This window comes from Mustelus asterias, chromosome 25 (genome assembly GCF_964213995.1).
Source record: "Mustelus asterias chromosome 25, sMusAst1.hap1.1, whole genome shotgun sequence".
NCBI classification, from domain to species: domain Eukaryota; kingdom Metazoa; phylum Chordata; class Chondrichthyes; order Carcharhiniformes; family Triakidae; genus Mustelus; species Mustelus asterias.
The window spans coordinates 31,289,335-31,313,598 of NC_135825.1; the positions used below are offsets into that span (position 1 = coordinate 31,289,335).

General features: G+C 42.7%; 1 protein-coding gene across 1 annotated transcript in view; it reads left to right on the forward strand.

Moving 5' to 3' along the window:
• Positions 1-24,264, forward strand: part of hmga1a (high mobility group AT-hook 1a) — a 109,490-nt gene that overhangs the window by 48,827 nt on the left and 36,399 nt on the right. Inside the window, exon 5 of the mRNA XM_078197946.1 lies at positions 7,507-7,557. Within this exon, the coding sequence (XP_078054072.1) occupies positions 7,507-7,557 (51 nt within the window). The remainder of the gene's footprint in view (positions 1-7,506; positions 7,558-24,264) is intronic.

Consider the following 24,264-nt stretch of genomic DNA (forward strand, 5'->3'; position numbering starts at 1 on the left):
AATCAGCTTTTCGAGGTCACATCCCTTTGTAAGATAAGTGTTGTGGTTCGAGATGTCTGATAATTTATTTCTTTCACACAGGCTATATCGTTGTAATGGGTCTTTTGCTATCTTAATGCCACTAGTGATCCAAACCGATAACCCACAAAAAGCTGCTTTGTGGGTGGGTTTTCATGCTTGTGGTTTTCAATTAGACAAATATTGTTAACCATTTCATGTTGTTTCTCGTACCACACACAAGGCAAATTAAAGAAAATCTTGACCTCTTTGGACAAATGTAGTGATTGCAACACAAAGCTTTGTTTGTCAAACTGGTTCAAAGTTGGAATAATCAAACTGACCTTGGTTCAAAATTTCTTTTGCCTGAAACTTAAGCTGATATCAATTCACACAGGTTTTATATATTTAAATGGCATGGATGCCAAACAGCACATTAAGCGCATAGCCCTATCAAAGACCAGATATGGGTCTAATGGGCCAAATGGATTTCTTCAGTGTGGTAAAATTCACTGATTCTTATACCGTTAAAGTAAAGTTTATTTATCAGTCACAAATAAGGCTTACATTAACACTGCAATGAAGTTACTGTGAAATTCCACTCGTCGCCACACTCCGGCGCCTGTTCGGGTCAATACACCTAACCAGCATGACTTTCAGACTGTGGGAGGAAACTGGAGAACCTGGAGGAAAGCCATGCAAACATGGGAAGAATGTGCAAACTCCACACAGACAGTGACCCAAGCCGGGAATCGAACCCGGGTCCCTGGCGCTGTGAGGCAGCTGGGCTAACCACTGTGCCGCTGTGCTGCCCTTTTAAAAGACTCTGGCTTTATTTTGCAAACATAATGGGATGAATTTTCCCATTCTGCCCGCCAGTGGAATCGCAGCGAGCGAGGGGTGGAAAGGTCTGTTGACTGCAGGCGGGATTTTCCAGTTTTGGGGCGAGCACGGCCGGAAAATCCAATTTGTTTCATCTTCTATCTCTTTTCACAACTTTTAACGTCATGCTTCATTTTATTTAATTTGAACTTCTTATCAAATGCAGACTCCATTTTTATCCTTGTTCTTGTATGCTTTTGCTTAAGCCAGCTATCAGGAGGTTAATTCTGTTTTCTGTGCTTTGCTATTGAGACATAACAGACTATATTAATTCTGAAGAAATAGAGTTTAATAAGTTTACATTATGCTTACTAAAAGCATTACCTGTATGTGTATCCAAGATGCGGCAACTATTTTGCTCTTGTCTCTGAACAGTTGCACTGTGTGATATATGTCTGCCTGGGAATCGAGCATTCTGCTGAATTAATGAGATTTTACGTTAGTGCAAAACTTGTTGAAGCACTTTCCTTATCAGTTGTAACACTGATTTGGTGTTGAGCAAAGCCAACCCAAGAGTCTGATCTCAAATTCAGAGAAGTAATCTTTCTTGTGATTTTTAAAAATTATTTATCTCACTTGGAGGTATTTGCCTTTTTTCAGTTGATATTGAATTATGGGTTCCTATACAAACATGATTGACTTACCTAAGCTGTTAATTCTGGATCCTTGTAGGTGGCGGCAAGAGGAGACTTTTATCCCATCAGCTCCCCGGGGTATTAATGTGAAAGGCATCAGCTTTTTGAGTGTGCTAGCAACTTTCCCTGTACGACATCATGTGTGGGCCTGGACAGTGAGTGTTGGCAGACAATTTAACTGTGGACGAGCATCAAAATGGAGTCTAACCTCGATATCTGCAAACCAACATTTCCCAACCAAAGTCAGTTGATATTGGGAATGAATATGTTTCTGCAGGGTGGCGGGCTAGACGATCAAAACAGATTAGACCAAAAACTTTGTATTGCAGGAAAGTCCAAATGGCACAAACAGACAGGCCAGAATGGTTTTAGTGCCATAATTATTATTGTTGGACTTCTAATAGACTGCAAATCAACAACAACAACTTATGTAGTGCCTTTAGCATAATGAAACATAAGGTGCGTCATGGGAACTTTATCAAAGTATGACACCGAGCCACATAAGGAGAAATTAGGTCAGATGACCAGAAACTTGGCCAAAGAGGTAGGCTTTGAGGAGTGTCGAAAAGGAGCAAAGTGACGTAGAGAGGAGGAGAGGAGTATGGAGGGGGGAACCAGCCCGATTGATTCTATAAATAAGGAAAATCTTGCTCGTGATGCATTTGTAAATGTTCCACATGGCCTCAGAATTGCTCAACCTTATGGTTCAATATCTTGCCAGTGTGGACAATAAATTGAAAAATTGATTTCAGGTGAGCCAAATTGCCATAAGCCTGACCTATCTGCAACTTGCAAAATATAGATGCAACTCCAGGGCTAGGGACCCTGAATGTTGGACAGTTTATCCATCACTGATAGTCAGGTTCTTGTGTACGTTCACTGATTTCCACACTTGTCCACATAGAAGCCAAAGGATAAAAACCCGATCATGATGTCTTCTTGCATTACGTTGGCCCAAAGTAATCTCCCTCCCCTCCAAAGAAATTTATTGCTTTGACAAGACTTCGAGACCCAATAGTCTGACCATTGAAATGCAGAATTTCTTTATTCTTTCACAGGGTGTGGGCATTGCTGGCTAGGCCATCATTTGTTGCCCATCCATGACTAACCTTGGAAAGGTGGTGGCGAGCTGCCTCTTGAACTGCTGCACTCCATATTTTCTAGATACACCTACAGTGTCATTGGTGAGGGACTTCAGGATATTGACTCAGTGAAAAGTGAAGGAACGACGATATAGTTCCAAGTCAGAATGGTGTGTTGCTTGGAGGAGAGTTTGCAGGTGGTAGTGTTTTTGTTAAAATTCATTTATGGGATGTGAGCGTCACTGGCTGGACCAGCATTTATTGCCCATTCCTTGTTGCCCTTGAAAAGGTGGTGGTGAGCTGCCTTCACAAATCTCTGCAGTCCCTGAGGTGTAGGTACGTCCACAGTACATCTATTGCTCCAGACCCTCTAGATGGTAGAGCTTGCAGATTTGGAAGGTGCTGTTGAATGAGCCTTGGTGACTTGTTGCAGTGCATCTTGTGGATGGTACACACTGTTGTCATTGTGCCTCAGTGGTGGAGTAAATGTTTAAATTTAAGTTATTAACTAAAGCCAATTATCCAGTGCAGTAAAGATCATAAGAAGTGTTTTTTGGATTCTGCCTCTAGTTTTAAGTGAAAGATATTTCAGTTATTTTGGTTAACAGATAGACCAGACTCTAACTTGTGAGTTCTTGATTATTCTTGAGTATATTGATGATTTTTTAAACTTTAATTGCAATTGGATCAGTAGGCATTTTGGAATTTAGAGAAATATATTCTGCATCTAAATTGCAAAGGGATGTTACAGATCTTTGCTTTCACTCCAATTCCTGATGGAATTTGAAAGTGAGATTTAATAAATCATTATATTTTGGTGAGATTTTTTTTCCTGGTTGGCTCACGCTAAGTCAAGTATGGCCGGTCACCCACTGCCATTCACGTGACTAAAGGACATCTGCCAAGGGGATGGGTTCTGCTCCTCTTTATATGAAGAGTTGCTTAAAACCTCTGATGGTAATATCTCTCTTGGATTACTTGGACCCAATAGGTCAAATGATTTTCAACATGCTTCCAATCTTCCAATAGGATTAGAAAGGGCACCTGGGTGTCCTCGGGCTGCATGGACAAGATGGGCATAATGGCCTCCTTCTGTGCTGTAATGTTCTATGGAGTTGTGAAATGGCTTTGGTACTGTTATAGCCCAACTTTGCTAATGCTCAGATGTATTGTATTCATATTTTTTTCCTGTTGCAAAAAACATTCAACGGTTCCTTTGACTCAACCAGACACATTGCTGAAGAATTTTGCCAGAAGGGTGGAGGCTTGTAGATCACTAGGACATATTTTAGTGAATGGGAGACAATGTTGAATTCTTATAAATAGTATTTGATTTTGGTTGAATTACAATTTCTTTCCGTCACTGACTCAGAATTTTCATATCTGTAAAATTTTGGGATGATCTCCACCTAAAACCAGTGATACAATGTAGCTTAAAATTGCGTTTGCAAAGTGTAAGAGTGCACTAAATTTGAGGGAAACTCTCTTTAAAAGTGGAAGAGATGAAGATCGTAAACACTAGTGGTTAAGAATTTCATTTTCAAAGAATAGATTATGAATCGTATATCACCATGTTAGAAATATGTTTATTTTAAAACACATTTACATTGTTGCAAATTAGTCTTAAACCATCTTAAGATTTAAAATGCTTGATTTCATCAAAATATATTTATTTTAAAACTCGTTTTCATTGTTGTAAATTAATCTTAAACTGTCTTTTGAAGACTTAAAATTTGCCTCTTTGCATGCTTGTGTTCATTAAATATTTGGAAGGGAAGTATATTTTGTGATTCTTCCTGGTGTTATTGTGGTCAGTTATATACGCCAAAATTTCTGTTCCCGGATTTTTGTCATGGTTGGTCAGTTTCCCCACAGACTTGGAGCCTCCTGGCTCTTCCGTGTGACTTGGTATTTATCAGTGAGTGAAAAGAAAATGATGTTTTGCTATTAATATACAAACGTAAATAATTTTGGAGAGAGAATGCAGAGGTAGATGCAAAATTACATAGGATATGACAATTTGAAAATTATAGTTTGCATTTTGGAATTATTTTCTGTTGTTAAGAACCAGATTAGTCTTGAGATTGATATTTATAGCAGTCTCTGACTGTAAATCTGTCATTATTTTTGACCTTTTGCAAGTCTGTTGTTGCTTCGATGCTACCAGAATAACTCAAAAGATTGGTGTGTTACTTTTATCTGTTAATTGCTGATGATCTCCACCAAATTGCAACATTTAATTCACAGAATGTTGCACAGTTGTGAAATGCTATTGTACTCATTGTTTGTTAACAGAAATATTTAGGAGGTGTTGAGTGTAAGTTGTACAAATACACATTTGGTTTCATTCTATTCCTGTTAATTCAAAACTTTTTTTGTTGAATTGAAATATCCAGGAATTTGAATTAAACCGTGTAAGTAAAACAGGAACAGAGTTTAAAGTTTGTTTATTAGTGTCACAAGTAGGTTTACATTAACACTGCAATTAAGTTATCGTGAAAATCCCTGAGTCGTCACACTCCGGCGCCTGTTTAGGGCACACTGAGGGAGAATTTAGCATGGCCAATACACCTATCCAGCACGTCTTTCAGACTGTGGGAGGAAACCGGAGCATCCGGAGGAAACCCACGCAGACACGGGGATAATGTGCAAACTCCGCACAGATAGTGACCCAAGTCGGGAATTGAACCCGGGACCCTGGCACTGTGAGGCAGCAGTGCTAACCACTGTGCCACCATGCTGCCCCACTTGGGATGCAAACTTGCAAAATAACCCTTGAGATTTGAGCAGGTTGCTCTTCCATTGGGGGAAATCCATGATCAAGACATCTTAAGATGAGGGTGGGCTGGGCCGCATATGTGTGTGCATGCATGCACATGTTTCAACCGGAGGAGCTGAATTCAATCAGCAGTGGGAACCCTGGCTGATTTCCCTCTCGCGCCTCCCAATAAAAATCTGTGGCACCCAGTTCATCACTCTATTTAGATGCCCACTCAGTGTGAAGGGATAGAGCATGACCTTGCCCCTTTGCTTAACAAGAATCACAGAGTTGTTACAACACAGGCCATTCAGCCCATCATGTCTATACAGGCTCTTTGGATGGACAATTCCCTTAGAGTCATCCTCCAGCCTTTATCCCAAGGCCCTGCACGTTCTTCCTTTTCAGTTAGCAGTATATTTCCCTTTTGAAAGCTGCCTCTGCCATGCTCTCAAGCAGAGCATTCCAGACCATAACCACTCACTATGTCAAAAAGTTCATCATCACATCGATTTTACTTCTTTTGCCAATTACTTTAAATGTGTTCCCTCTCATTCTTGCTCCTTTTGCAAGTGGGAACAGTTTCTCCCTACCTATGCTGTCCAGAGTTTCAAAGCCCACATCCATTCCAAACCCAAGAACACATTTTCTCATCTCTGAAACATTGCCTCCTTGGTTCGTACTTTACCCTGATATTCTCAATCACCTCTTTGTCACTCAGGAATTGACTTTTCTGACATCCTCCTCATGGACTTCAGAAGCTCCACAGCCATTCTAAACTCCAGTTGATCCAAACGCCAACATTTGCAAGCCATCCCAAATGAGGAGAAATGTTTTTCTCTACGTGCCGTTAGTCTTTGGAAGCAGAGTCTTCAAACATTTTAAGGCAGAGGTAGATGGACTCCTGCTAAGCAAGGGTGAAAGGTTGTCAGGAGTAGGTGGGAATGTGGAGTTGAGGTTACAATCAAATCAACCATGGTCTTATTGAGTGACGGAGCAGGCTCAAAGGGCTGAGTGGCCGACTCCTGCTCCTAATTCATTTCCTAACTCACATCCTGCATTCCTCTAACTATGATCCGTCTACTTCTAACTATGATCCAGCTACCTCTCCCCACTGGAGATCCCTGTTCCTGCTTGTAGCTACTCCTACCAGGAGATCTGCTCTCCTGGTTTGTCAAACTTGTTTATCTTGCACCATCGTCATACGTCCATCGTAGCTTATAAGCAACTGCTTTATGAGATCCATCATCCAAGTACACCTAAATCGATCCCTCTTTCTGCTACCTCCCCACTTTACCCTCGAAAAAAGATCTCTGTAACTTTTCAGCTCTGATCAAATGGTGAAATGCTGACATTTTCTTAGCTGGATGTCACTTTTTCAAATTCATTTTGCTCTTGCATTTTCAAGTACCTCTTCATTTGTCTTATGGTCTATATATGGAAGTTTTAGCATTTGTCTTAGCATCCACATTTCAAAGTCCTCCATTTTCTCCCACAGATTTTTATTTATTGTCCAGCCTTCTGAGGCATATAGCAAAGTGGATAGAATGTAACATCTTTTAATTTCTTTCCTCTTGTTACAAACTGGATTTTTCTTGTTGTTGACACATCCTCCATTTTCACAAAATTCCTTCTGGCCATCTCTCTCCTTCTATTTCAGCATCGCACCTGCCATCTTCCGTTATCATGTGTCCAAAGTAGACAACCTATCTACTTCTTGTATCAGTGTATCTCCATCCATTTCAGTCTTCACTCTAGTTCCTTCTAATGGCTGTCATGTTTGTCTGTACGGATTTTATTTTATCCATGATATTTTGTTGGGCCTCCTCTGATTCTGTGTGCAATTTGCGGTCCAATTTCATCTCAGAGCCTTCAGATATCAGGGACCATACATTGGAATTGTGTTCCTAAACCCATCCTCTATGCTTTCCATTTTCTCCCCCCATTTTTAAAAGTTTCCTCCAAACCTACCTCTTTGATTTCCATCCTGCATGATTTGTGAAGAACTCAGGGCTTTTTTTTTGTTGCTACATTTTATGCCGTGCAAGTACAAGTTATTGTGTAATGACCTTGTGAGAAATGAACGCATTCATAAACCAGAGTCATACCATCATTGTTTGCCATGCTAACTCTCTTTTCCATGGAATTCCAGAAAGGTGAAACGTCAGGAATAAAAAAACCCAGAGGTAGACCAAGAAAAAAGGTAAGCAATTTGTTTCCTCGCGCAAACTCATCGCTTCACTGACGGTATTTGCTACCTTTTTGCTCCTTTTCTACATTTTAAATCTTGCTCTAATGATGTGGTTGTTCCAAAGCCTTGTAAATCACTATTACACCTTCAAAAGGTTTATTTTTCCATTCATTCCAGTATCCTGCATAAGCCTCACTTTATACAATGCTACCTATCATACAAAGCCAGATTTCTTTAGATGTGAACTTTTGCATGTTGAGTCATGTTTGCTTTGCTTAACTCGAAGAAAATGTAGAAGCAGCTGTTAGGTTATCACCACAGTTATAATTGACATAACCAGTAACTGGCAGTGCATTTAAGGCAACCAGTTCAATTTGCCCAATCTTTCTTCTGACTTGCATTGCTTTATATCTATCTACTAACCTGCTGCCATTATGTTAAATGTAACTGTTTGCTTTTCTGAGTGCACTGATTTTTGTATGAGGGCATTACGTTACAAGTGCCATTCATGAGTCTGCGGTGCATGCTCACACTTCTGGAGTGAGCTGGCACTTTGGTGATGGCGATACTCACTATTACTGGCAGTCGACACTCTTTCACACCGTCTCATCCACCTCCAAGACTTTTGCTTTCCAAATTCGTGAAAAAACTACCCTGAAATTTATGAGAAAGAGTGCCGACTATCATTGAGTATTGGAGTGGTGCTCATTGGAAAATAGGAAGTTAGGGTCATTGGTCAACTTCATTCCGCTCGAGAGGAGTTGGAGGAATCTTTTGACCATTAGGTGATTAAGGTGGAACAGTTAGATACAGATGAATGTTTCAATTACAGAAGGAGAGATGAGAAAAGGAGAACTAAGATTTGATTAATAAAATAAATTATGGAGTGACTCGGAGAAGACCTCATTCAGATGCAACTACTTTGGGGGCTATTTAACACAAAGGCGAAAATAGGTGCTAAGTGGATGCAGTGCTGATAAATTAACCATTTTAATGTCTGGATTTAGAAATGATTTTCTTTCTACTTCCTTTTTTATTATTGCCATAATTTGAACTTGCCAGAAAGTGCTAAACCAGAAAATTACAGGTTTAGCACTCAAGTGCTGATTTGATGCAATGTTTGTGGAGGAGTCTATGTAAGTTCCTCACAGTTGCGTCTGCTGATGGTGTGAACTGCTCAAGCTGGCACACAGCAGCACAATATAGGACAGGTTCTTAAATGTAGAGTCGATGCAAAATTGGCTGAATAATAGGAAGCAGAGAGTAATGCTCAATGGATATTTTTTGGGCTGGAGGAAGGTTTGTAGTGGTGCTCCCCAGGGGTCGGGCATTGCGACCCTTGCTTTTCCTGAAATATATTAATGATCTACATCTTGCTGTGCAGGGAACAATTATAAGTTTGCGGATGATACAAAACTTGGAAATATTGTCAACTATGAAGGGGACAGTGTAGAACTTCAAAAGGACATAGATAAGTTGGTGGATTGGAAAGATAGATCGCAGATGAAGTTCAATGTGGGGAAGTGAGCTGATGCATTTTGGTAAGAAGAACAAGGAAAGACGATATAAAATGAGGGGTAAAATTCTTAAGGGGGTGTAGGAGCAGAGGGACCTGGGTGTATATGAGCATAGATCATTGAAGATAGCAAGATAGGTGGGAAGAGCAGTTAATAAAACATATAGTATGCTGGGCTTTCTTAATAGGAACAGAGAGTACAAGAACAAGGAGGTTATTCTGAATTCATACAAGACATTAGTTATATCTGTATTGTTCAAGGAGCTTTTAGGTAGCCATTTCCTAGCACTGACTTTGGTTCTTTTACCAAGTTTTGCACTAAACCATGCTGGAGGCTATACTGGACCTAGTACTGGGGAATGAGCCCGGTCAGGTCATCAAAGTTGCAGTAGGGGAACATGTGGCAAATAGTGACCACAATTCTGTAAACTTTAGGATAGTAATGGAAAAAGATGAGTGTTGTCCTATGGGTAAGGTGTTGAATTGGGGGAAGGCTAACTACAGCCGGATTAGGCAGGATTTGATGGCTGTTGATTGGGAGAGGCAGTTTGAGGGTAAATCCGCATCTGGCATGTGGGAGTCTTTTAAGGAGCAGTTGATAGGACTGTAGGACAGGCATGTGCCTGTAAAGAGGAAGGATAGGAAAGGTAGGATTTGGGAGCCGTGGATAACCAGTGAAATTATGGGTCTAATCAAAAAGAAAAAAGAGGCATGCATGAGGTCCAGGCAGGTTAAAAACAGATGGAGCACTGGAGGAATACAGAGAAAGTAGAAAAGAACTCAAACAGGGACTTAGAAGGGCAAAAAGGGGTCACGAAATGTCCTTGGCAGACAGGATTAAGGAGAATCCTAAGGCATTTTATACATACGTTAGGAACAAGAGGGTTTTTTAAAAATAGAAACCCTACAGTGCAGAAAGAGGCCATTTAGCCCATCGAGTCTGCACCGACCACAATCCCACCCAGGCCCTACTCCCATATACCTACATATTTACCCGCTAATCCCTCTAACCTACGCACCTCAGGACACTAAGGGGCAATTTTAGCATAGCCAATCAACCTAAAAGGTTTGTTAGGGAAAGAATCGGACCTCTCAGGGACAAAGGAGGGAAATTATGCTTTGAACCAAAGGAAGTAGGTGAGATCCTAAACGAATGCTTTGCATCTGTATTCACAAAGGAGAGCGACATGTTGACTGGTAGTGTCTCAGAGAGATGTGTTGACCCGTTAGAAAAAATCTCAATTACAAGGGAGGAAGTGTTAGGTTTTGTAGGAAACATTAAGACAGATAAATCCCCAGGGCCGGATGGCATCTATCCTAGACTCCTCAGGGAGGTGAGAGATGCAATTGCTGGGCCTCTAACAGAAATCTTTGTCTCTTCACTGGACACAGGTGAGGTCCCAGAGGATTGGAGGATAGCAAATGTGGCCCCGTTATTTAAGAAGGGTAGCAAGGATAACGCGGGTAATTATAGGCCGGTGAGCTTGACGTCCGTGGTAGGGAAGTTGTTGGAGAAGATTCTTAGAGATAGGATATATGCGCATTTAGAATTGAATAATCTCATTAGCGATAGACAGCATGGTTTTGTACGAGGGAGGTCATGCCTCACAAATTTGGTTGAGTTTTTTGAGGAGGTGACAAAAACGATTGACGAAGGAAGGGCCATGGATGTAGTCTATAAGGATTTTAGTAAAGCATTTGACAAGGTCCCTCATGGCAGGCTGGTGCAAAAGGTTAAATCTCACGGGATAAAAGGTGAGCTAGCTGGATGGGTGGAGAACTGGCTTAGCCATAGAAGACAGAGGGTAGCAGTGGAGGGGTCTTTTTCCGGTTGGAGGTCTGTGACTAGTGGTGTTCTGCAGGGCTCTGTACTGGGATCTCTGCTGTTTGTCATATATATAAATGATTTGGAGGAAGATGTAGCTGGTGTGATCAGTAAGTTTGCGGACGACACAAAGATTGCTGGAGTTGCGGATAGTGATGAACATTGTCAGAGAATACAGCAGGATATAGATGTGCTGGAACATTGGGCGGAGAAATGGCAGATGGAATTTAATCCAGATAAATGCGAAGTGATGCATTTCGGTAGATCTAATGTAAGGGGGAGCTATACAATAAATGGCAGAATCATCAGGAGTATAGACACACAGAGGGACCTGGGTGTACAAGTCCACAGATCCGTAAAGGTGGCAGCACAGGTGGAGAGGGTGGTGAAGAAGGCATATGGCATGCTTGCCTTTATTGGACGGGGCATAGAATATAAAAGTTGGCATATGATGTTGCAGCTGTATAGAACGATGGTTAGGTCACATTTGGAATACTGCGTCCAGTTCTGGTCGCCATACTACCAGAAGGACGTGGAGGCTTTGGAGAGAGTACAGAGAAGGTTTACCAGGATGTTGCCGGGTAGGGAGGGTCTTAGCTATGAGGAGAGATTAGGTAAACTGGGGTTGTTCTCCCTGGAAAGATGGAGGATGAGGGGCGACCTAATAGAGGTGTATAAAATTATGAAGGGCATAGATAGAGTGAACAGTGGGAAGCTTTTTCCCAGGTCGGAGGTGACGAACACAAGGGGTCACGGGTTCAAGGTGAGGGGGGCAAGGTTCAACACAGATGTCAGGGGGACGTATTTTACACAGAGGTTGGTGGGGGCCTGGAATGTACTGCCAAGCAAGGTGATTGAGGCGGACACGCTGGGATCATTTAAGACTTATCTAGATAACCACATGAACAGACTGGGAATAGAGGGATACAAAAGAATGGTCTAGTGGGCACATGAGCGGCGCAGGCTTGGATGGCCGAAGGGCCTGCTCCTGTGCTGTATTGTTCTTTGTTCTAAACGTAGGCTAAACTGGGTGTCAGCTCAAGACACCATCTTGGCTTCCTCAGAGGATTGTTATTGCCTGAATACACTGTTGAAAATTCTCATCCATATGTCGTATTTATGAATAACTTCCCTCAGGTATAAGAGATAATAAAAGCCATGGACACTTTGTCACCAATTTACAGATTATACATTCAGCTGTCTCTGCTCCTTCACTCCTTCCTAATGCTTGCTAAGAACACCTTGCTCTCTCCCTACCTCTGCTCTTTCTTTTTTTTCACCCTCATCTTTCCCCTCAGCTGCCTCTTTAAGTTCATCTCAAGCATGAGACCTAATTCCTGCCCTTTGTCCCTTCCCATGAAACAGCCATTGCTCGAACATCCATTTCTGTCTCCCTTACTTGATAAATGGTAATGGGATTCTCCTTCTTAGGCAATGATTCCAACTTGTCCATACAGCTGCCTATATCCCCTCTCAAAACTATCTCATTATCTCCAATTTGTTTTCTCTTCTCCTTGAAGGTGTTGTCACCTCCCAGACTTGGGCTTCTTTTCTCCCATAACCTCCTGCATGAATCACAAAAATTGATTGCTGTACTTGCCCCATCAGGGATACATCCCAAACAACGTCAATGTGATAAACATACTCTGTCAAAGTGACTGTGATACATTTCCATCTTCATCCTCCTTGGTTTTGTTAATGAGATGGGCCATACCATCCTCCTTCAAGAATCTCTCTTCTGTTGTTCAGTTCAGTCAGTCATACACATTTGATTACACAGAGCATCTCTTGCAATTGTTTCCCTTCCCACCCCACAATCTGCTGTCATGTGATGACATTGGGCAGGATTTTCCAATCTTCTCCGTGCCCGACCCGCTGCCAGTGGGAATGGAGAATTTGGCATTCAAGCCAAAACGCTATTCGCTTTCAGCGGCACCAGAGAATCCCAGCCGCAAGTGATGACGGAGCTTTTCGAGCGATATCTACTGACATGTCGCCAGCTTCTACATGTACTTCTGGACACCCATTTTGACCTTTCCACCACATCTCTCAAATCCGCTCCTGCACCTGTGCTGTCTCCAGACTTTTGACATCCGGTGTTGGATGGTTTACAATTTACAGCAGCTAAACATTGGGATGATCAATGGCATTGACTTCAGCTGCCGCCACAAACTCCGTAACCTTGTAATCAATTCCATGCACCTTCCTGACCACTTCAGTGTGAACCACACAGTTTGCAACCTCAGCATCCTGTTTTATCACCAATTCTGCTACTTCAACTGCTGGATGTTTGCATAACTTGACCCTTACCTTAGCCCATCCGTTGTTGAGAATCCTCATCCATTCTTTTTCCATCTCTTGACTTAATTACTCCAATGCTGTCCTGTCTGGCCTTTCATCTTCCACCTTCAATAGTTCCAGTTCATCCAAAACTCTGTCGAAGTACACTATCCTGCGCCAAGTTCTGCTCACCCATCACCATTTCCTTTTACCCTACTGTTGGCAATTGTCCATTCAATAGCCTACCTTCTGTCCATCTACATCCCGATCCTGGTTAAAATTACCCATTTGATTAATTTTATGACTCAAAATATCTTTTTCCCTTTATGAATCTGTGAGTCACCCTTTAGACGTTTTTGTACATTGAAGGGACATTGTGAATATAAGTTATTATTACTTTCTTTTACATGGTTGTAGTTGCCAATTAGCTGCTTTTCAAGAGGACAGTCAAATTTTCCAATCCACAGTTGTGCTGTTTTCCAGGCCCCTAGGTGGACACTGCTGCTAGGGTCTGGAAAAGCTGACATCCACACAAACTAAGAGTCAGAAGTTGGTAACCATGTATTTTCATCCCTCAATGTTTGCTGCCTGACCAGAATTTATCTATCAGCTTTAACTTATCATCAAATTGGAAGTGGAAGATTTAGCCGATACTGACTAATGGTGGGAGCTGAAAGATACTTAAGGATGTGGATAAATTAAAAAGGACATTTCATAGAATCCCTACAATGCAGAAGGAGGCCATCGAGCTTGCACCGCCAGCAATCCTACCCAGGCCATAGCACAGTGGTTAGCACTGCTGCTTCACAGCGCCAGGGTCCTGGGTTCGATTCCCGGCTTGGGTCACTGTCTGTGTGGAGTTTGCACATTCTCCTCATGTCTGCGTGGGTTTCCTCCGGGTGCTCCGGTTTCCTCCCACAGTCCAAAGATGTGCGGGTTAGGTTGATTGGCCAGGTTAAAAATTGCCCCTTAGAGTCCTGAGATGTGTAGGTTAGCGGGATTAGCGGGTAAAATATGTGGGGGTAGGGCCTGGGTGGGATTGTGGTCGGTGTAGACTCGATGGGCCGAATGGCCTCCTTCTGCACTGTAGGGTTTCTATGATAACCCCATGTATTTACCCTGCTAATCCCCCTGACACTAAGGGGCAATTTAACATGGCCAATCAACCTAACCTGCACATCTTTGGACTGTGGGAGAAACCCGGAACACTCAGCAGAAACCTACACAGACACAAGCAAAACGTACAAACTCTACACAGATAGTCACCCAAGGCCGGAATTTAACCCGGGTCCCTGGTGCTGACCACTGTGCCACCCTGCCGCCCATGGAGAAACAAACTGAATCATGAAATGTGACCCCAAAAGCACTAATACAATTCTTAAAATCCTACATAAGAACAAAATTTAAGTTCTTCAATAACCTGATGTAGCTACCTTGGCCACAGGCTTTTATTCTGTTTTTATTTTGTCATTTGTTGTATTTTGAGTTGTCAGTCTTTTTGGGGTTATGACAGATTTTCCAAGTTTCATATGCTCCATTTCTGCAGGTTCATGTTGGGACCCATGGGGAGTACCTTGCAGATAGTGAGGAACATTGTCAGAGACTACAGAAGGATATAGATAGGCTGGAAATTTGGGCAAAGAAATGGCAGATGGAGTTCAATCCAGATTAATGCGAAGTGATGCATTTTGGTAGAACTAACGTAAGGGGGAGCTAAACGATAAATGGCAGAACCATAAAGGGTGTAGATACGCAGAGGGACCTGGGTGTGTAAGTCCACAGATCCTTGAAGGTGACGTCACAGGTGGAGAAGGTAGTGAATAAGGCATATGGCATGCTTGCCTTTATAGGACGGGGCATAGAGTATAAAAGTTGGGGTCTGATGTTGCAGTTGTATAGAACATTGGTTCGGCCGCATTTGGAATACTGCGCCCATTTCTGGTCGCCACACTACCAGAAGGACGTGGAGGCTTTAGAGAGAGTGCAGAGGAGGTTTACCAGGATGTCGCCTGGTATGGAAGGGCTTAGTTATGAGGAGAGATTGGGTAAACTGGGGTTGTTCTCACTGGAAAGATGGAGGATGAGGGGTGACCTAATAGAGGTGTATAAAATTATGAAAGGCATAGATAGGGTGAATGGTGGGAAGCTTTTTTCCAGGTCGGTGGTGACGTTCACGAGGGGTCATAGGTTCAAGGTGAGGGGGGGGAGGTTTAACACGGATATCAGAAGGACGTATTTTACACAGAGGGTGGTGGGGGCCTGGAATGCGCTGCCGGGCAAGGTGGTGGAGGCAGACACACTGGGAACGTTTAAGACTTATCTAGATAGCCACATGAACGGAGTGGGAATGGAGGGATACAAAAGAATGGTCTGGTTGGGACCAGGGAGCGGCGCGGGCTTGGAGGGCCGAAGGGCCTGTTCCTGTGCTGTATTGTTCTTTGTACCATGCTCAGCTTTGTCCACCCCACCTTGGGAAGGATAAATTCAACTTGCAGGTGCAGCACAGGTTATACCAGAACAATAGTGTTGCTTATGAGGGCCAGTAGCAGAAGTATGGCTTAAATTCCCTTGAATTTAAGATATTAAGGACCAATCTGATTGAGGTGTTTAAAGTGATTCAATAACTTAGATGCACTAAAACCATTGCCTCTGATGGGGGAATCAAGAGTGAGGGGACATAATTCAAAATTAGAGATAAGCTATTCAAGGGTGAAATCATAGACCCCGTGAGGGTCTTTGAAAAAACATTAGGAAAAATCCCCCTTGCACCTCAATGTTGTAACTGCCAGGAAATTTGAGGTTGAAAGATTGAAATTGGTAGTGATATGAAGCGGAGGTTGATCCCCTCTCTGAGAACTAACACCTAACCATCCAAAGAGGAATACCTCGGCTCAATCTGTTAAAAATGAGTGAGAAATAGTACGATCTGCTCTTCAGCAACTTTTAATGATTAAATCAAAATAATTCCCTGACACTCTCTTAAAAAAAAATCAACACATGATAATTTATTTATCTAACTACAAGTGAACAGGTTAACTGAACTATTAACAAACCGAATAAAACACTATTCTAATGGAATGCTGTTTAGATTCCCACTTATTAACAGAAAAATAGAATTTTTTATCACTCTCTAAATTACAATCAGGTTTGTCGTCTTCCGGAATATTCTGTCTTCTTTCTTTGCTATCTTCACTATCGAGATGAGGCTTTCTTTAAAGACATAAATGCAGCTATGAGAGCCAGCAATGACAGTTGGCAGGTGCTCTCCCCATTTGTGCCACTGCTCCCATCTCTTATACCCCTGATGATATATCAATATTTCCCACAATATGATTGGTTTTCAGGTTCCCAAAACATCGATTTCAACCGAAAGATTGGCCATGCTAAAATTGCCCCTTGGGGTCAGAGGGATTAGCAGTATAAATATGTGGGGTTACGGGAATAGGGCTTGGGTGGGATTATGGTTGGTGCAGATTTGATGGACCAAATGGCCTCCTTCTGCACTGTAGGGATTCTATGAAATCTAATAGCTTGCTGTTAGCTAAGTGCCTAATTTAAACCAATTGGCTAAAATTCAAAAAGAGCCTGTTTTGGCAACACTACTGTTTGGCTTTTGATAGAATGTTTCAGTCTGTGTACTGGCACCATATGCACCTGCATTTTTTTTAACTCTCTAAGCACAGCAAAAGCACTACCTTTTTAAAGGAACCATGCAATACGTTCACTTCTTAGCATTTTTACAATTTGTTTATAATTTTACAAACACTGACATCGCAACAGTAGATATTGATAGATTTTTCTTGGTTTAGAGTGACAAGAGATGAAAGTGAGTAAATGGAGTTCAGGTTAGATTAGCAATGATCAAATTGAATAGCATGGCAATCTCAAGAGGGCTGAGTGGCCTACTTTCTTACAAATGTACCTCTGTTTCTAACTCCACCTGCAAAGGATTGTTCATTCTTGCACCAATCTGCCATTTTTGTTGCAGTGACGTTGCTTAATTGGTCATAATGATCAGGAAATTCCTCCGACCTGCTTCCAGGAGATCTCCCGCCTCTCTGACAAAGTAATGCCCATGAAATGGAAGCAATTTCCTGGCTGGTAAACTCTAACGATATGATTGGACCTAATAAAACCCCCAAAGCGGAGCAAGGTGTTAGGAAGCAGAAATAAAGTAGCTAAAGTGATGAAACTGTTGACGTGTTTTGGGTTACCAGCCATATCTACATTAATGGATACCTGAAAAATTGATAGGCCAGAGGATTGGGAGAAAAATGAACCCAGCAAAGGAGGACCAAGAAATTGAAGGCAAACTAGCAAGGAACATTAAATTTTTTTTAGGTAAGTGAAAAGGGAAAAGGTTAAATCGGACAAATGTGGGTCCATTACAGGTGAGCATAGGAGCATTTATAATGGAGATCAGGGAAATGACAGAGAAGCTAAACAGTTACTTTGCATCTGTCTCCACTGAAGAAGTTACATCAATTATGCAAGGTTCATCAATTATGCAAATATATTGTACCAGAAAAGTGGGGTCTGGCAGGGAGGGTGCACGCAGGACATCCATTTTTGAAGGGCTAGTAGAAAGATTTGTGTTAACTTTGAATTAGAACAAGGGTGAAGTATAGTTTCCTCATTCATAAATGTTCTTTCGAAACAACTTTCCTTGTAATTCAAAAAGTACCAAATTCTTGTTCTGCTAGTGTTTATAAACCCAAACAGTCTTTGTTCCTAATGTGGAGCTTTCACGTACTTTTAAGCTAATCGATGACCACAAAATTGCTAGGAATTGTTTTTTTAGGAAGCAACTAAATTGTAAATCGTTTGTTAAACCGTCGTCTGTCGTCATTGTGGTGTATTGGTGTGGGGTTTTCATAGTTTCAAGATGAGTACACCTGCAGAGTATAATGAGCTATAATTCAGAAGACATGTTCAGACTGTGGAACAACCAGGTGCCCTCTGAACATAATGGTAACAATTTAGCTGCATGTCCTATTGTGTAAATGTAAAATTGTTCTCACCAATCGTTTGATGTTGCAACTGTAATTTATGTGATGGTATTATACCCAAGATTATGAGGATTTCCATCAAGGAATGGGGGGAGGCAAAGGCCTAGTGGTATTATCTCTAGACTATTAATTCAGAAACTCAGCTAATGTTCTGGCGACCCGGGTTCAAATCCCACCACAGCAGATGGTGGAATCTGAATTCAATTAAAAATATCTGGAATTAAGAATCTACTGATGACTGTGAAACTATTGTCGACTGTCGGAAAAACACATCTGGTTCACTAATCTCCTTTTGGGAAGGAAATCTGCCGTCCTTACCTGGTCTGGCCTTCATGTGACCCAGAGACACAGCAATGTGGTTGACTCTCAACTGCCCTCGGGCTACTAGGCATGGGCAATGAATGCTGGCCAGCCAGCGATGCCTATGTCCCATGAATGAATAAGGAATTAAAATTCCTTGTGTTGGAGATAGGAGTCAATACAGGGCCGCAAGGAATCATGGAATTATAGAATTTTACAGCACATTTTGCCCCCATTTCGTGCACTATTCCTACTGACATTTTCTTTCATTTTTATGAATATTTATTCCCATCTCTTTAAAAATTATTATAGATTCTGCTTCTGCGAATGTACTCCTAACCTGTCCCTTCATTGTTTTGGAGATTGGTGACCTGATGGTCATACACTTGCCTTCTTGACATCGATACACCAAGCAGTAGAAATAAGGGCTGCGATTCTCCCAAAAGTGCTGAATTGGCGGGAAAATTGTTCTAAATCCCTAATGTTCTGTCACTTCAGCTTCTCATCTGACTCTCCACACTCTGTGCACTGAAGAGGTCCCAGTCATGAATCTCATTTAAAAACCCAGGAGGGCGGGGCCTATTCACGCCAGAGTTTGACAGTTCTGGAGATCTGCGCATGCGCAGTGGCCCAAACTGTCAACCGCCTGTTTGCAGGCCAGCCTGATCGCTGGCCAGCCCGGGACCCCCGCAGTGCTGCCCCTCCAGCCCCCCCCACGGCCCGATCGCTGCCCCCACAGCAATTCCCGGGCCAGCCCTGACCCCCCCTCCATTCTGGAGTGCCCCGATGTCCAGGCCCCACCCCCCAGCAGTGGCGATCTCCCCTCACCCCGACAGACCCCCCCTCCACTGTGGGTCAGACCCCCCCCCGAGGCAGACCACACCCCTCCCCCCCCCCCCACCCGCCCCAATCATGCCCTCCCTCCAGCCCAGACCGATCCTGTCTGCAGTGTGGCAGCAGGACCCTCACTCCCACCAATTGCTCTAGGCCCCGCCCACAGTAGACCCCATCTCCTTGGCACTGCCTGATGCCCAGTGGGCAGTGCCAAGGTGCCCCTTGGGCAGTGCCAGGCGCACAGGCTGGCACTGCCAGGGTGCCCATGCCCAGGGGGCACCATCCCCCTGCCGCTGAACCCCCCCGTGGGCCCCGATTGCCCTCCCCCTTCATTCTGGTGGGGTCTCCCGCTAGTCCAGAACGTGGGGAGCTAGTCTGAACCCCGCCGGAATGAAGTACTCCTGGCGGGATGGGAGATTCAATCGGGACCTGAAAGGTCCCAATAATGAACAAATATACATATTTAAAATGCATGCAGAAAAGATTTAAATGACTTATCTGCCTTCCCGTCGGTTTCTAGCGTGGTCTGACCGGCGACTGTTCCGGCGCATGCGCAAATCCCTATTCAAGGCTGCAGACGTGCTTCTCCCATCCCGACCTGACAGAAAAGTTGCGGATCGCAATGGGAGAATTGCGGCCAGATTTTCCTTATTTACTGTATCATCTTGAACATCACTTTCAGATCTCATTTGTCTCTATTCCAAATTAAAAAGCTTCAGTCTCTCTCCATAAATTAAAGCACCAGTAAGTCCAAACCCTAATCTCAAATTCATTCCCTCTCCAACTGCTCATAAGCAGATCCAGATGAATGACCATGAGCCAAAGGTTCAAATCCCACATCCAAGTCACTTCCAGGAGTGCTTACTTCCATCTCCACGACATTGGCCACCTAATTCATCCCTATTGCTGCTGAAATCCTAACCATTCTTTTATTCATTTATTGGATGTGGCTGTTGCTGGCGAGGCCCATCCTTAATTACCCTCAAGAAGGTTAATGTGAGCTGTCTTCTTGAAGCGCTGCCTTCTTGAAGCGCTGCCTTCTTGAAGAGCTGCAGTCCATGTGGTGTAGGTACACCCACAGTGCTCTTAGGGAGGGAATTGCAGGAGTTTGACCCACCAACAGTGAAGGAACAATGATATATTCCCAAGTCAGAATGGTGTGTGGCTTGAGGGGAACCTCCAGGCGGTGGTGTTCCCATGTGTGCCTCTACCCTTGTCCTTCTAGATGACAATGGTTGTAGATATGGGAGCTGCTGTCTAAGATGTGTTGGTGAAGTCCTGTAGTGCATCTTGTAGATGGCGCACACTGCTGCCATTGTGCATCTCTGATAGAGGGAGTGAATGTTTGTGGATGGGATGGCAATCAAGCAGACTGCTTTGTCCTGGATGGCTCTTGAGTGTCGTTGGAGCTGCACTCATCAAGGCAAGGGGAGGGTATTCCATCAACACTCCTTCCCTGTTCCCTGTAGATGGCGGACAGGCTTTGGGGAGTCAGGAGATGAGTTACTTGTGGCAGAATTCCTCGCCTCTGACCTGCTCTTGTAACCACAGTATTTATGTAGCGAGTCCAATTCAGTTTCTGGTCAAAGGTAACCCCCTGGATGTTGATAACATTTTAATCTGATATTTTCTCTACTACTGACATCACAGGTATGAAGTTCTTCATTCTCCCTCTTCCTCTCTTAAATAGTGGGGTAACATTTGCTACTTTCAAGTCTGCAGGAACCTTTCCAGAATGTAAAGAACTTTGAAAGACAACCACCAATGCTTTCGTGCCATCTCCTTCAACATACTGGGATAAAGCTCATCTGCTCCAGGGTATTTGTCAACCTTCAATCCAGTTAACATTTCAAGTACTAACTCTCTAATACTCATTTCTTTTAGTTCCTCAGGTTCACAAGTTCCTTGGTTGTTTAGCATTTCTGGGAGATTTTCTGTATCTTCTTCCATGGAGATAGATAGAAAGTAACTGTTTAGCTTCTCTGCCATTTCCCTAATCTCCAATATAAATTCACCTATAATGGCCCACATTTGCCTGATTTAACCTTTTCCTTTTCACATACCTAAAGAATTTTTACAATCCGCCTTTATGCTCCTTGCTAGTTTGCCTTCAGTTTCTTGGTTCTCCTTTGCAGGGTTCATTTTTCTCCCAATCCTCTAGCCTACCAATTTTTCAGGTATCCTTTATAAACCATTCCCTTTAATGTAATGCAGTCTTTACCTTCTTTCATTAACCATGGTTGATTTGCCTTCCCTTTGAATGTTTGTGCCTTATAGAGGAATGTATTGTTATAAAGCGAAGGTTGATCTCTCCTCTGTGAACTACCATCAAAACACCCAAAGAAGAGTACCTCACCTCATAATCTGTAAAAAGTGTGTGTGAAGTGGTGTGACCTGCTCTTCAGCAACTCTTAGTGGTTAAATACAAAATAAATCCCTGACACTCACTCTAAAATCAACACGTAACAATTTATTTATCTAACAATGAACAACTTTACTAAACTATTGACAAAACAAATAAAACAAGATTCTAATGGTATGCTGTTCCAATGAATACAATTCCCACTCATTAACAAAAAAAATAGAATTTAGTCACTCTCTAAATTGCAACCAGGTTTTGTGTCCTCTGGAATGTTCTGGGCCTCCTCTGTTGATTCTTCTGCCTGGAACCTCTTTCCTCTTTGGTACCTTTGCTATCTAGAAGGTGCTTTGAATTGTGAGCTGTGGCAGGTGGCAGTTGCTCTCCGCTCTTTGTCCCACTGCCCTCTTCTTTTATACCTGTGATGACATATTAATATTTCTCACAATAGGATTGGTCCTAGGTTGTCAAAACCACCAGATTTAAATTTAATAGGTTCTTAGTATCTAAGTGTTGAATTCACATTGATTGGCTGAATTCAAAAAATTCAGAGCCCGTTGCTTTGGTAAAACTGCTGCTTGGCTTTTCGATACAAATGTTTCAGTTTGGGGCTCTATTCGTACTTGCATTTTTTAAACTCTCTAAATACAGAAAAAGCACCACCTTTTAAAGGGACCATGCAATGCTTTCTCCCTAGCATTTTACAATTTTACAAACACGAATCTATAATTACTCTACACAACTTTGCAACAGTATATCTATTGTAGACTGTGTAGTATTTCATTAATTACTCACAATTGCCTGTCTACTGTCTACAGATCTTTTAGTGGATTTTCCCAATCCACCATAGCCAATTTACCCCTCATCTCTTAATTATTTCCTCTCTTCAGATTTAAGACCCTACCTTTCGAAAAAAACTATACAGTATTCAAACTTTGAATTTCACATTATCATTTTATGATCATTATTTCCCAAAGGCTCCTTTACAGCAAAGATATTAAATTGTCCTTTCTCATCACACAACACAAAATAGCTTTATCCCTAGCTGATACCTCAATGTACTGCTCCAGAAACCCATTTCATACACAATTCCAGGGCATTAGTAATGATTCGGTTAACCCTGTCTCTGTGTAAATTGAAGTTGCCTATTATTGCTGTATTACGATGTTACATGCACCTCAACTTTCCTGATTTATGCCATGCCCAACATTATTACGACAGTTTGGCGCCTGCAAACAACTCCCACCAATTTTCGCTGCCCTGCTGTTTCATAGTTGCACCCAAACGGATTCTACGAGCATGATCTAGTGGCCCCATTAGTTGTGGACACATGTTCTGTAATGGCCACTAAATCTCGCAAACAGTCAAAAATGGAATTTGTGCTGGTGTGATCTCAGTTTGGGATCTTTCCTGCCAGTGATGTCATGCCAGTTTGGGTGTGAACCTGATTTCTTTGGATTTAAATAAATTTTAATATAATTAATGTGCTTGATGCCACAGTGTCCACCTACGATGTGTCCCTCCCCAGTGCCCCCCCTCCGCCTCCCCGCACCTCCCACTGGTGGCATGATGTCATTCTAGTGTGAACCACTACTGGTTTACAAAAGTGAAAACCAGTTATGGTGACCACCCCGGGGGTGCAGAGGTGCCTATAGGTCCCAGGGATTGAAGGACAAGACTGGGCATTGCCCTCTGGCAACCTGGTTGATCCCCCTTGAAGTGCCCTCTGACACTGCGAAGAAGCAGTGCCAAGTGGGCTCTGGCAGGGTAACCCTCCTCCATTGGGTTGAGCCCTGGTGACTGCGAGGTGGGGCCACTTGCCCCGATACTTCAAAGGGAGATATAGGGAGGGGCGCAGTGCAGGATGGAAATGTCCTGATCTCTGTGGGGGTTGGGGATAAGTCCATGGGATCTCCATGGGTGGGGGCATGCTGATTTCCTAAGGGGGAGAGGGGTGGGGGGTCCTCAACTGCAACTTTGAGATCAGGATGCACTTTAGAAAGGGCACCCTGATCTCAGAATCCTGGCGTTGACGGTGTGTTTAGGCCCCGCCCCTCCAGCTGGCTGTGTGATCCTCGGCAATACTTTGAAATTGCACAGTGTGCTGTTAAATCAGGTGAGAAAAGGCGTCTATGAATCTGGCGAGTTTCACACAGTTTTTCTCGTCTTATCCAAATCTCGGTGCAATTTTGGGAAAATTACACCTTACATCTTGATTCTTCGATCTAAGATCCTCTCCTACCAATGTACTAATCTCATCCCTTATTAAAAGTGCTCCCCAACTTCCTTTTCCATTTTTTCTATCCCTCCTAAATATTAGATATTTTAGTTCCCAATCTTGGTCACCCTGTATGTAGTCACATCTCTGTTATTGCAATTAGATCATACACACTTACCTCAATTTATGCATTCAAATCAACAGCTTTGTTTGCAAATGTTATGTGGATTCAAATAGAATGCCTTTAATTCTGCTATTTTAACTTTATTCTCCATTCTGATCCTATTTGATGCTTGCCTATGCTTTGTCTGTCTTTGATTTTTGCTTTTTACTTTTCTAATTCCTTTTATCAGTTTTGCTTCCTCCAAATCTGAGCTC